Here is a 15,296-nt window from a genome sequence, read left to right as displayed (position 1 = left end):
GCGTGGTTGGCACAGAAACCCTCCAGCTGTCTCCACTACCTACACATGTACACACACACACACACACACACATTCACGCACGTACCCATCTACACACACACACACACACACACACACACACACACACACACACACACACACACACACACACACACACACATTCACGCACGTACCCATCTACGCACACACTAACACACACACACTCCCATGCATACCTCACCTTCTCTGGCCAATCCCTAACTACTGCAGCAGCCGCCACTAGAAGATATGTCATACTGTATTTTCCTTTTCAGGCATAGTACTGAGCCATACAAGCACAGTTAAAACAAGAACGCAAGCAACCAACTCACCTGACACACACCCTTCTGTGCTGTGATTGTGAATGACAATACTCAAATGTGACTTGACAGTTCTAATCAAATGATTTAGCATTGGATCGTATCAACCCCCTCCCTGTAATCAGATTATGAGTGCACTGTACTGTGTCTGTACACTGTATACCTTCACCTATTAATATGATCAACCTTGTGTCATTGATTTCCCCAGTGATGGAAACACTATCATGTTAATTATCACAGCCATCTGGTCCAGACAGTGAAAAAGCTTCCTCTGCCTGTCTCACACAGATTTGTAGCTGTCAGTCAGTCAACACTCCGTCTTCAAACAAGTCACCAGGGCTTCGGAAGAGCAGAGCAGCAGAGATCACTAACTCTACTGTAGCTTCAGTCTCAGGGGATTTAGGAGTTGTGTTAGATTCATCTTCAGCTGGCAATTTGACTCTCCTTCTCTCACAATATTGTTGCTCTCACCTGCTATACCACAAATCACTATGGATGTTGATGCTTGGTTGGTTCACACTGGAAACCCTTTTGCTGCATGGATATTTATTTGTGGTGTTTTTATAAAGACAGACTAATTTCTTCACAGTATGTGTTCCCTTCAGTGAAATGTAAATGATTGTATTCAGTGAAGATTAAGTTGTTTTCAGTCAAATGAGACAATAACACGCTGGCATGCTGCATTTACCCTGACATACAAAATGATAACTTTATATTGTTGTGTTGTACATAACAATCGCTTTGGTGCAAGTTTCACAAGTATGTGGTACATTTCCACAACGCTTAATACAAAAATCTAAACAGATCATCAACATGGCAGTTGTTTCAAAACTAGGGTTGTAAAGCCACCGGTAATTTACCAAAGATACCGTAATCTTCAGTATTATTGGTAATTAGCAGAAACTCTATGGAAATCTGTTGTAACTTTGGTAATTTATACTTGAACAACTTTTAAACAGTGTATTCATATATAGTATTCATTTATTATATCTGTGTCCATATTTTCCATGAGTTTCTAGTAGATAGACTATATGGTTCAACAGAAAATAGACTAATTAATGAGAAAAGCATCTAATCAACAATGGCATTATTTAAAAATAACTCTGCAGCTCTTCAAACTATTGATTTTTTCCACAACTGCCGCCAGTTTGACACCCAAAAGATTGACAACAAATACATATTGTAAGTACGTTTGTAAAAAAATATATGAAGGATATTTAATTCTGAAACCCTCATATTAAACACCAATGGTATTCACGAAGTTGATGGTTTATATTTAGGATAATGTTTTACAGCTTTGCCATTCAATTTTTTTATTTAAAAATGATCTTATATCATTATTTCATATATTTTACATGTGATAAGGGCAGCAGGTAGCCTAGCGGTTGAGAGTGTTGGGCCAGTAACTGAAAGGTCTCTCGTTTGAATCCCGAGACAACTAGGTGGAAAATCTGTCATTGTAGGTCAGATCAGTGGTCATGGTTTATACACTACCATTGAAAAGTTTGGGGTCACTTAGAAATATCCTTGTTTTTGAAAGAAAAGCAAAAAATGTTCTGCCTTGAAGGCCAGCACTGTTGACGATGAGACTGGTGTTTTGCGGGTACTTTTTAAGGAAGCTGCCAATTGAGGACTTGTGAGGCGTTTGTTTATCAAACTAGACACTCTAATGTACTTGTCCTCTTGCTCAGTTGTGCACCGGGGCCTCCTACCCCTCTTTCTATTCTGGTTAAAGCAAGTTTCCGCTGTTCTGTGAAGGGAGTAGTACACAACGTTGTACGAGATCTTCAGCTTCTTGGCAATTTCTCGCATGGAATAGCCTTTCTCTTCTCAGAACAAGAATAGACTGACGAGTTTCAGAAGAAAGTGCTTTGTTTCTGAGCCTGTAATCGAAACCACAAAACTTTTAAAATGATAAACTTGGATTAGCTAACACAACGTGCCATTGGAACACAGTAGTGATGGTTGCTGATAATGGGCCTCTGTACGCCTATGTAGATATTACATAAAAAAATCTGCCGTTTCCAGCTACAATAGTCATTTACAACATGAACAATGTCTACACTGCATTTCTGATCAATTTGATGTTATTTTAATGGACCAAAAAATAGCTTTTCTTTAAAAAACAAGGACATTTCTAAGTGACCCCAAACTTTTGAACGGTAGTGTATATATCAAAAAATTACTTCATAATACAGTTTTTGTACATAACAGCGCAAACATCTAAACAGATCATCAAAATTGCTCATGTTTCAAAACTCTAAGCGCATTTTAAATTGACTGAGTACAACAAACAAATTAACAGTCACTTGTTCACTGCACCAAATCAGTCTTTCAATTTCCTTATATATTCAATCTAAGTATCTGCTTTCCAAAATGAAATATTCACTTTACTTTTGATATGATTTTCTTGTCATTTGTTACCAGTACAGTTAACTATGACTTAATCAAACTGCTCAAAACTGCTAACTACTGAACCAAAATGACGTAGCGCCTATTTAACTTAACTGAACAGTGTACATTTCTATCAATTTGACATCAATTTATGTTGGAAGGTAAATCTTATATGGATTTGCATTTAAATACTTCATCATCATTCTCCATCAGCCAATGTGCTTCAAAATATAAAAATGGAAAGAGTCACTCTATGTGCTCCCATTTGAAATGATAGTGTAGTGTACAATGCACTGCTGAAATACCTGAGTTTTATATATCAGTGTATTCCACTCATTGTCTGAATTTACACTGTAAGCTGATTCATTTCAAGCAGAGAGACAGGCGATACTGTAACAGTTGACAAGTCACATAAAAAAAAGAATGTGATCTTGTCCAATGTTGCATGGGACAGAAATGGAAAACAACACCGTTCTGCATTTTTACAGTAGCCAACTGCTTTACAATACCCCTATTTCTGATGATTTATCTAATATATGTACTTTATAAGGATAATGTAAGACTAACATATTTCTCAACATGCTCACAACTTGCCATTGGATTCAAATCATTAAAAAAATATGCATGTCAAGTTATAGTCAAATACTGTATGGAAAATGATTTTTACCAACACTTCAAAAAGAACAGTTTAGAAATGTGTATCTTGTATTTTTTGCTATTGGATTATATGGTAGTTAAAATGACTCAATGCTGAGCCTATCATTATCTGATGTATTGGTGACTAAACAAAAGGTTCTCATGGTACAGATGTGTGAAATGGTACATGGTACAGATGTGTTCTCGGGGGGACAGATGTGTGAAACCACAATGAATGCGCAATCAAAGGTTCTGAACATAAGATAGTGGGCATTATAAGTGGTATCAGTTTAGAGTTTTGTATTTAGAGTTTAGAAAATATACCACTTACATCTGAACATTTTGCAAAAGTGATTGAAAAACAAAAACGTTAAGATAATAATTCAGTACATTATCACGTATCTACCTACAACAGATTTGACTGGACAACAAAAAAAACTTTAAAGCCATTTTTCTCAGATTCACTGTTTGCCTTCAGTTCAGGTGGCTGCCCTGCCCTTGCACTTAGTCTGTCTCTTGTTCCCCTATCGCCATAGGTACACCTTCCTGAAAACGATGGCACTATACTGGTTTTACCTGTTCTGTCTTAATAATTACTGTTGATGTCCTTAAAGATTAGAATGTTCCAAAGTGGTTGGCCAAAAAGATGAGAAGATACCGTAGATGACACATGCATCATTCAGGGTTACTATCAAACAAGTATGTCACATTTCTGTTTCGTCCATAACTTGTTATCTGTTTGGACATGTTAATAACAGGAATATTTTTCTCGAACTATAAGTCACATTCCACTGGGCACAAACTGGTTGAATCAACGTTGTTTCATCGTAATTTGGAAACGTATTGTAACGTGGAAAATACATTGGATTTGAACAAAGTCATCAATATTGTTTAGAGGGTGAAATTTCAACCACAGGATTATGTCATCATGGTAACCAAATTTCAGCCTAGACAAACCTTTTATAAAATATGTTGATTTTGTAATGTCAGAGCAATGTCAGATTTTCAACGTTATATATATATATATATATATATATATATATATATATATATATATCACAACAAAAATTAGGCTTGGCAGCATCTACTGGAGAATTGATCAATTTACAGCTACCCTTTGGTCTCCCATCCAAAGTTTTAACCAAGCCCAGCCCTGCTTACCTATGATATTTGTCACTGACTATTGCCAATGTGCTATTGTGAAAATGATTGTTGAGAGATCTCCACATAAAAATGAAATACTGTAGATTCACTGTTGCTATTGAAGTCATTACAAAGGGTAGGTTTAAGAGAGCAAATTAAATGTGACCATACTTTATCGATCATCAATGATGTTAATTAGGCCAATATAGCATTTTCAAAGTCATCAACAGCTGTTGTCTGAATTCAACCTAGAATTCCACTAAAAATAGACAATACAATAGGGCTAGGGTTTCAAGCTCTGGTTGATTTCAAATGTAATGATAATTAGGGATATTGAATTGTGTTTGGTTGCCACTGTTGGTCACTGTGATATGGAAAGTGAAGGCAGTGGCAGGGGCCAACTGAAATAAAGCAGATAAACGCTTCCATCCTTAAAGGGATACTTCTGGGTTTTGACTATGAAGCCCTTTATCTACTTACGCAGAGTCAGATGAACTTATCGATACCATTTGTATGCCTCTGCATCCAGTATGCAGGAAGTTGGAGGTAGTTTCGCAAGCCAATGCTAACTAGCATTAGCGCAATGACTGGAAGTCTATGGTATATTCAAGCATGCTGGCAGTTACCATAGACTTCCAGTCATTGCGCTAACGCTAGTTAGAAATTGTGCTAACGCTAGCTAGCAACTTCCTTCAAACTGCATGCAGAGACATAGGAATGGTATCCACAAGTTCATCTGACTCTGGGGAAGTATATAAAGGGCTTCAGTGCCAAAATCCTGAAGTATCCCTTTAAGATGAAGCATAGTTGACTAGCTAACCCTTTCAATTATAGCCTAGTCTCAGACCCCAATTTCAAAGTCCTGGATTGGGTCATTTCATAGGCGACTTGCTTACCTTACTTGACAGTTCAACTGGTTAATTGAAGAAGTCAATTTCTAGTTTCTGTGAATGTTTAACAAATGCTACTTATTAAAGCCAGAGAGATGACAATAACATGTTTTATTATTTTTTTTTGGGGGGGGGGGGAGGAATGTACTCAAGTGGTAGGCTACAGCAGCAGTATTACTAGAGGGACAATTTGGAATTCAACTCATTTTACATTGTAAAGTAGGTTTACTATGCAATTTTAATAATCCAACAATTATGAAACGTGCTTCTCTTTTCCTACAATGCAATGATTTGAGGCTTCTATAGTGTCATATTCTGATAGTTCGGATTGGCCAGAGTCCAGAACAAGGTAAGGGGTGCATGTGTAGTTTCGCAAGCTGCTTGATCTCGCGAGTTTGTCTGGTAATTACAAGGCTAGCATGTGTGTGTAGGAAGAGAGTCTGTGTGTGCAAAATGGTACAGCTGTTTATGCTTACTCTAGGCCTATGTCATTGGGTTGGGTTAAGTTGGGTTTCATAAATGGACAAATAAAATATAATTCAGATAACTTAAAAATTCATACTAATATAGTAGTGTCTAATTATTTTATCTAAAAACTAAAACAGAATTTTTTCAAGTTTGACATGGTGGGAATTGGAATGCACCGACAGAAACGCATATCCAAAACCCGCGCCAAATATTGGTGGTTCAAAATGTGTTGAGTATTATTTGGCTAACCTCACAAAATGTGACATTCCACGCTCTCACCTGCTATACCACAAATCACTATGGATGTTGATGCTTGGTTGGTTCACACTGGAAACCCTTTTGCTGCATGGATATTTATTTGTGGTGTTTTTATAAAGACAGACTAATTTCTTCACAGTATGTGTTCCCTTCAGTGAAATGTAAATGATTGTATTCAGTGAAGATTAAGTTGTTTTCAGTCAAATGAGACAATAACACGCTGGCATGCTGCATTTACCCTGACATACAAAATGATAACTTTATATTGTTGTGTTGTACATAACAATCGCTTTGGTGCAAGTTTCACAAGTATGTGGTACATTTCCACAACGCTTAATACAAAAATCTAAACAGATCATCAACATGGCAGTTGTTTCAAAACTAGGGTTGTAAAGCTACCGGTAATTTACCAAAGATACCGTAATCTTCAGTATTATTGGTAATTAGCAGAAACTCTATGGAAATCTGTTGTAACTTTGGTAATTTATACTTGAACAACTTTTAAACAGTGTATTCATATATAGTATTCATTTATTATATCTGTGTCCATATTTTCCATGAGTTTCTAGTAGATAGACTATATGGTTCAACAGAAAATAGACTAATTAATGAGAAAAGCATCTAATCAACAATGGCATTATTTAAAAATAACTCTGCAGCTCTTCAAACTATTGATTTTTTCCACAACTGCCGCCAGTTTGACACCCAAAAGATTGACAACAAATACATATTGTAAGTACGTTTGTAAAAAAATATATGAAGGATATTTAATTCTGAAACCCTCATATTAAACACCAATGGTATTCACGAAGTTGATGGTTTATATTTAGGATAATGTTTTACAGCTTTGCCATTCAATTTTTTTATTTAAAAATGATCTTATATCATTATTTCATATATTTTACATGTGATAAGGGCGGCAGGTAGCCTAGCGGTTGAGAGTGTTGGGCCAGTAACTGAAAGGTCTCTCGTTTGAATCCCGAGACAACTAGGTGGAAAATCTGTCATTGTAGGTCAGATCAGTGGTCATGGTTTATACACTACCATTGAAAAGTTTGGGGTCACTTAGAAATATCCTTGTTTTTGAAAGAAAAGCAAAAAATGTTCTGCCTTGAAGGCCAGCACTGTTGACGATGAGACTGGTGTTTTGCGGGTACTTTTTAATGAAGCTGCCAATTGAGGACTTGTGAGGCGTTTGTTTATCAAACTAGACACTCTAATGTACTTGTCCTCTTGCTCAGTTGTGCACCGGGGCCTCCTACCCCTCTTTCTATTCTGGTTAAAGCAAGTTTCCGCTGTTCTGTGAAGGGAGTAGTACACAACGTTGTACGAGATCTTCAGCTTCTTGGCAATTTCTCGCATGGAATAGCCTTTCTCTTCTCAGAACAAGAATAGACTGACGAGTTTCAGAAGAAAGTGCTTTGTTTCTGAGCCTGTAATCGAAACCACAAAACTTTTAAAATGATAAACTTGGATTAGCTAACACAACGTGCCATTGGAACACAGTAGTGATGGTTGCTGATAATGGGCCTCTGTACGCCTATGTAGATATTACATAAAAAAATCTGCCGTTTCCAGCTACAATAGTCATTTACAACATGAACAATGTCTACACTGCATTTCTGATCAATTTGATGTTATTTTAATGGACCAAAAAATAGCTTTTCTTTAAAAAACAAGGACATTTCTAAGTGACCCCAAACTTTTGAACGGTAGTGTATATATCAAAAAATTACTTCATAATACAGTTTTTGTACATAACAGCGCAAACATCTAAACAGATCATCAAAATTGCTCATGTTTCAAAACTCTAAGCGCATTTTAAATTGACTGAGTACAACAAACAAATTAACAGTCACTTGTTCACTGCACCAAATCAGTCTTTCAATTTCCTTATATATTCAATCTAAGTATCTGCTTTCCAAAATGAAATATTCACTTTACTTTTGATATGATTTTCTTGTCATTTGTTACCAGTACAGTTAACTATGACTTAATCAAACTGCTCAAAACTGCTAACTACTGAACCAAAATGACGTAGCGCCTATTTAACTTAACTGAACAGTGTACATTTCTATCAATTTGACATCAATTTATGTTGGAAGGTAAATCTTATATGGATTTGCATTTAAATACTTCATCATCATTCTCCATCAGCCAATGTGCTTCAAAATATAAAAATGGAAAGAGTCACTCTATGTGCTCCCATTTGAAATGATAGTGTAGTGTACAATGCACTGCTGAAATACCTGAGTTTTATATATCAGTGTATTCCACTCATTGTCTGAATTTACACTGTAAGCTGATTCATTTCAAGCAGAGAGACAGGCGATACTGTAACAGTTGACAAGTCACATAAAAAAAAGAATGTGATCTTGTCCAATGTTGCATGGGACAGAAATGGAAAACAACACCGTTCTGCATTTTTACAGTAGCCAACTGCTTTACAATACCCCTATTTCTGATGATTTATCTAATATATGTACTTTATAAGGATAATGTAAGACTAACATATTTCTCAACATGCTCACAACTTGCCATTGGATTCAAATCATTAAAAAAATATGCATGTCAAGTTATAGTCAAATACTGTATGGAAAATGATTATTACCAACACTTCAAAAAGAACAGTTTAGAAATGTGTATCTTGTATTTTTTGCTATTGGATTATATGGTAGTTAAAATGACTCAATGCTGAGCCTATCATTATCTGATGTATTGGTGACTAAACAAAAGGTTCTCATGGTACAGATGTGTGAAATGGTACATGGTACAGATGTGTTCTCGGGGGGACAGATGTGTGAAACCACAATGAATGCGCAATCAAAGGTTCTGAACATAAGATAGTGGGCATTATAAGTGGTATCAGTTTAGAGTTTTGTACTTAGAGTTTAGAAAATATACCACTTACATCTGAACATTTTGCAAAAGTGATTGAAAAACAAAAACGTTAAGATAATAATTCAGTACATTATCACGTATCTACCTACAACAGATTTGACTGGACAACAAAAAAAACTTTAAAGCCATTTTTCTCAGATTCACTGTTTGCCTTCAGTTCAGGTGGCTGCCCTGCCCTTGCACTTAGTCTGTCTCTTGTTCCCCTATCGCCATAGGTACACCTTCCTGAAAACGATGGCACTATACTGGTTTTACCTGTTCTGTCTTAATAATTACTGTTGATGTCCTTAAAGATTAGAATGTTCCAAAGTGGTTGGCCAAAAAGATGAGAAGATACCGTAGATGACACATGCATCATTCAGGGTTACTATCAAACAAGTATGTCACATTTCTGTTTCGTCCATAACTTGTTATCTGTTTGGACATGTTAATAACAGGAATATTTTTCTCGAACTATAAGTCACATTCCACTGGGCACAAACTGGTTGAATCAACGTTGTTTCATCGTAATTTGGAAACGTATTGTAACGTGGAAAATACATTGGATTTGAACAAAGTCATCAATATTGTTTAGAGGGTGAAATTTCAACCACAGGATTATGTCATCATGGTAACCAAATTTCAGCCTAGACAAACCTTTTATAAAATATGTTGATTTTGTAATGTCAGAGCAATGTCAGATTTTCAACGTTATATATATATATATATATATATATATATATATATATATATATATCACAACAAAAATTAGGCTTGGCAGCATCTACTGGAGAATTGATCAATTTACAGCTACCCTTTGGTCTCCCATCCAAAGTTTTAACCAAGCCCAGCCCTGCTTACCTATGATATTTGTCACTGACTATTGCCAATGTGCTATTGTGAAAATGATTGTTGAGAGATCTCCACATAAAAATGAAATACTGTAGATTCACTGTTGCTATTGAAGTCATTACAAAGGGTAGGTTTAAGAGAGCAAATTAAATGTGACCATACTTTATCGATCATCAATGATGTTAATTAGGCCAATATAGCATTTTCAAAGTCATCAACAGCTGTTGTCTGAATTCAACCTAGAATTCCACTAAAAATAGACAATACAATAGGGCTAGGGTTTCAAGCTCTGGTTGATTTCAAATGTAATGATAATTAGGGATATTGAATTGTGTTTGGTTGCCACTGTTGGTCACTGTGATATGGAAAGTGAAGGCAGTGGCAGGGGCCAACTGAAATAAAGCAGATAAACGCTTCCATCCTTAAAGGGATACTTCTGGGTTTTGACTATGAAGCCCTTTATCTACTTACGCAGAGTCAGATGAACTTATCGATACCATTTGTATGCCTCTGCATCCAGTATGCAGGAAGTTGGAGGTAGTTTCGCAAGCCAATGCTAACTAGCATTAGCGCAATGACTGGAAGTCTATGGTATATTCAAGCATGCTGGCAGTTACCATAGACTTCCAGTCATTGCGCTAACGCTAGTTAGAAATTGTGCTAACGCTAGCTAGCAACTTCCTTCAAACTGCATGCAGAGACATAGGAATGGTATCCACAAGTTCATCTGACTCTGGGGAAGTATATAAAGGGCTTCAGTGCCAAAATCCTGAAGTATCCCTTTAAGATGAAGCATAGTTGACTAGCTAACCCTTTCAATTATAGCCTAGTCTCAGACCCCAATTTCAAAGTCCTGGATTGGGTCATTTCATAGGCGACTTGCTTACCTTACTTGACAGTTCAACTGGTTAATTGAAGAAGTCAATTTCTAGTTTCTGTGAATGTTTAACAAATGCTACTTATTAAAGCCAGAGAGATGACAATAACATGTTTTATTATTTTTTTTTGGGGGGGGGGAGGAATGTACTCAAGTGGTAGGCTACAGCAGCAGTATTACTAGAGGGACAATTTGGAATTCAACTCATTTTACATTGTAAAGTAGGTTTACTATGCAATTTTAATAATCCAACAATTATGAAACGTGCTTCTCTTTTCCTACAATGCAATGATTTGAGGCTTCTATAGTGTCATATTCTGATAGTTCGGATTGGCCAGAGTCCAGAACAAGGTAAGGGGTGCATGTGTAGTTTCGCAAGCTGCTTGATCTCGCGAGTTTGTCTGGTAATTACAAGGCTAGCATGTGTGTGTAGGAAGATAGTCTGTGTGTGCAAAATGGTACAGCTGTTTATGCTTACTCTAGGCCTATGTCATTGGGTTGGGTTAAGTTGGGTTTCATAAATGGACAAATAAAATATAATTCAGATAACTTAAAAATTCATACTAATATAGTAGTGTCTAATTATTTTATCTAAAAACTAAAACAGACATTTTTCAAGTTTGACAGGGTGGGAATTGGAATGCACCGACAGAAACGCATATCCAAAACCCGCGCCAAATATTGGTGGTTCAAAATGTGTTGAGTATTATTTGGCTAACCTCACAAAATGTGACATTCCACTAGTAATGAACAATTATGAAATCACAATTTGGGTTGCACACGCTAAAACTCAAGTTTAAGAAGCGGTGTCTACGGTACCCGTGGAGGCACAAACCTTATCTTCAAACAAAAGCGCGAAACGCTTTCACCTCCCCAGTCAGTCCGTGCGGATCGCAACTCAGTCAGTGCAGCCTCATCTCGGAGAACGCCATTGAGAAAGAGTGAGTGAAAGAGAGAGAGCGAGCTAGAGAGAAATAGAGCAGATCAGAGGAAGAGAAAGGGAAGAGACAGAGCGACATACTATGTGAAAAAAGTGTCCATAATTCGTCACCCTTTCTTTCTCAATTTCCATCACAAACCCTACCGGTGCTTGGATGAACCAAAACCTATCGATCAGTCAGTGCTACACCTGGATCTCCTGACCAGCTCCGAGCAGGCATGTCCCGAAGGAAGCAGAGCAACCCCAGGCAAATTAAACGTAAGTTTTACAGCCTCGCTGTCCTTCTGTTGTCTACCAAAGCTTGTTGGAGAAGTTAAATTAGGTTAGTGAGGGACTAGTTACTTCGGCACCGATGTCAATTGGCAATCGCAGACTTAATTGATACTCTTGATGTAGTTTCGTTCATTGATAAAATAGTTATGGTTTTGATCAATCATATTCTGTCATAGGCTATTGCTGAGAAAGGTGTTCCATCTTCTGACTTTTCAAATGATGTGTTTACAAATATAGGAGTTTGCTTGGTGTTTGCTAAAAGTGGATAGGTTACTTTATAATATTTTACATATTATTTATGTCAAGCAAATCAGGATACATCTATTCTTGATTTATTATAATGTGCTGATATGATCTACAGACATTAAACACCTAAAGTTAAAGAGTGCATATCCTTTACAAACTGTCTTTTTGGAATTCTGTTTCCAATTAAACAAATTAAGTATTACATCTTAAACCTGGTTTGGCTGTGGGAATGTAAATCTTAAACTTCACCCTCTCTCTCTCTCTCTCTCACACACACACACACACACACACACACACACACACACACACACACACACACACACACACACACACACACACACACACACACACACACACACACTGGATAAATAAATTAAACCTAAATTAAAACTTTGACATTAATAGCATGAACCCTAATCATTCTGCAGATTTAGGTAGTGATTGTGTCACTGTCTAAATATATAATTGGTTATACACAATTCTAACTGGACAGGTTATATACATTGAAGAATACTGAAAAGTGTTCATGGTAATATAATAACTAAAATATATATGTCAAATACAATGGACAGTGTTTTTGATAGTACTACGTGTACTTGTTGCTTAGCTTCATCCCCCATTTCAACAAAGCATTGTGCCTCTGGATCTCTGATAATTCAAGGGTTATTTCATTCACTTCAAATACTAACGCTTTGAGTGAAATACCATGTGGCATGAGACAGAACTGATCTATATGGATTTTATTTCCTGTGATTTTAAACAAGCTGTGAAATGTGTTTATGTATTTCCAAATGTGGAGTTGAAATGGCTGGCCTAGCAGGCTTCCCAGTGGAAATGTATCATACTAACAGTGGTCATAGCAACGTTGCATTTTAGGTCTGCTCTTTAGAGACTTGAAGACAACGGGGACTTTTTATTGTGCCTTTATTCATTTTGTATTGGAAAAGATTCATTGTATTCATCATACTTTTCTTGTTATTAGCAGTGTAGTGAATTGTGGTGTTAAAGAACATTTGCAACAACCACCTATACACCTATTGTACAATACAGTCATATGTGGTTATTCTATATTGGCCTTGTCGTTTAGCTGTATGACTGTCTATGTGGTAATTCTATATTGACCATGTCGTTTAGCTGTATGACTGTCTATGTGGTAATTCTATATTGGCCTTGTCGTTTAGCTGTATGACTGTCTATGTGGTAATTCTATATTGGCCATGTCGTTTAGCTGTATGACTGTCTATGTGGTAATTCTATATTGACCATGTCGTTTAGCTGTATGACTGTCTATGTGGTAATTCTATATTGGCCTTGTCGTTTAGCTGTATGACTGTCTATGTGGTAATTCTATATTGACCATGTCGTTTAGCTGTATGACTGTCTATGTGGTAATTCTATATTGACCATGTCGTTTAGCTGTATGACTGTCTATGTGGTAATTCTATATTGGCCTTGTCGTTTAGCTGTATGACTGTCTATGTGGTAATTCTATATTGACCATGTCGTTTAGCTGTATGACTGTCTATGTGGTAATTCTAATTTGACCATGTCGTTTAGCTGTATGACTGTCTATGTGGTAATTATATATTGACCATGTCGTTTAGCTGTATGACTGTCTATGTGGTAATTCTATGGTGACCGTGTCATTTAGCTGTATGACTGTCTATGTGGTTATTCTATATTGACCATGTCGTTTAGCTGTATGACTGTCTATGTGGTTATTCTATATTGACCATGTCGTTTAGCTGTATGACTGTCTATGTGGTTATTCTATATTGGCCATGTCATTTATGTCGGGCTGATTCACTAGGAAACCCTTGTCCTCAGACTTGGGTTTATTTGAAGAGCAGGTAGGAGGAGACTCCTTTGGGATTTGTCATTGTTGTCGGACTTATAGACATGATGAGAAAAAAGAATTAGTACTGTCCACTCTCAAGTTATTTTAGATACATCTAAAATATTGTTTTGTTTAAATATATGAAATATGTATTCCAGTAATAGTGTGATTGATAATGTGGATACAGCAAGAGGAAGAAATAGAGACTTTATTTATACAGTGTGTGTGTGTGTGTGTGTGTGTGTGTGTGTGTGTGTGTGTGTGTGTGTGTGTGTGTGTGTGTGTGTGTGTGTGTGTGTGTGTGTGTGTGTGTGTGTGTGTAAATTATGATTCTGTTTTTACATGAGGAATTTACTTAATAGTGGTTACGATTAGTCAGTAATTGATTAGTCAGTAATTGATTACACTGTATATGGCTGTCAACAAAATGTACGTATATATTCAAGGAAGATTTTGAAACAGTTTTTATTTGTTTTGCAGTAACAGCAAAATGGCAATACATTACTGCAAATGTCTATAATTTCTAAAAGATCTTCAACCGCTTGTCACTCACTGTCACAGCTTGTTTTGGGAATTTACAGACTGAACATATTTTCAGACATTTTAGCATTTTAGGCAAGTTAAGAAGTTGATAGTCGGAAATATATTTTTCAGTACCTATGAATATATTTTCAAAGAACACTTAGAAAATTGGTTCTGATTACCTATTGTAAGTGGGTATCATGGTTCTGAATGATGAGTTTACCGGTTATAGATTAAATGCAAACGCTCCAAGACTCTATCGATGTAGAAGGAACTATTGAGATTATGTTTGTTGTAATTTAATAATAATACGAAGAAAAAAACATGTTTTTTTCTGCTCGGTATAACTACAGTGGAGTTGGTATGCATGTGTTGCTACTCAGGATTATTTTGAGCAGAGAAAGCATTTCTGGTCTATGAGGAATACGCACAAACCTGTATACTATAGCCTAGCATGATGTGCTAGATCTACTTCCGTAAGAACCAATCACAAGGAGGATGCCTCTGAATTTTGTTGTCAAGCAAAGAGAATACCTCCTTGATATGAGCATCCTCATATCCACTGTGACCCAGGCGTGTCTGAATTACTATGTCATGTGTAAGAGGTTGTTAATGAGAGGTGAGGAGTGAGGATACAGTGTTGAAAGAACTAAAGCCCTAGTTAGAAACAGAAAGGTCAGTGGAAGCCTTGATGTGTCCTACCCCAGGAACTAGGAGCTAGGGAAAGGCCTGTGGACCAGGA

General features: G+C 36.6%; 1 protein-coding gene across 1 annotated transcript in view; it reads left to right on the top strand.

The window, feature by feature from the left end:
- Nucleotides 1-11,627: 11,627 nt before the first annotated feature.
- Nucleotides 11,628-15,296, top strand: part of LOC106579057 (zinc finger protein ZFPM2) — a 191,272-nt gene continuing 187,603 nt past the window's right edge. The window contains exon 1 of the mRNA XM_045701935.2: nucleotides 11,628-11,934. Coding sequence (XP_045557891.2) covers nucleotides 11,895-11,934 — 40 coding nt within the window. The 5' untranslated portion in view covers nucleotides 11,628-11,894. The remainder of the gene's footprint in view (nucleotides 11,935-15,296) is intronic.

This window comes from Salmo salar, chromosome 02, assembly GCF_965601325.2.
Source record: "Salmo salar chromosome 02, fSalSal1, whole genome shotgun sequence".
NCBI classification, from domain to species: domain Eukaryota; kingdom Metazoa; phylum Chordata; class Actinopteri; order Salmoniformes; family Salmonidae; genus Salmo; species Salmo salar.
Note: the sequence above shows the minus strand (reverse complement) of the source record. Positions and strands in the feature narration are given on the sequence as shown.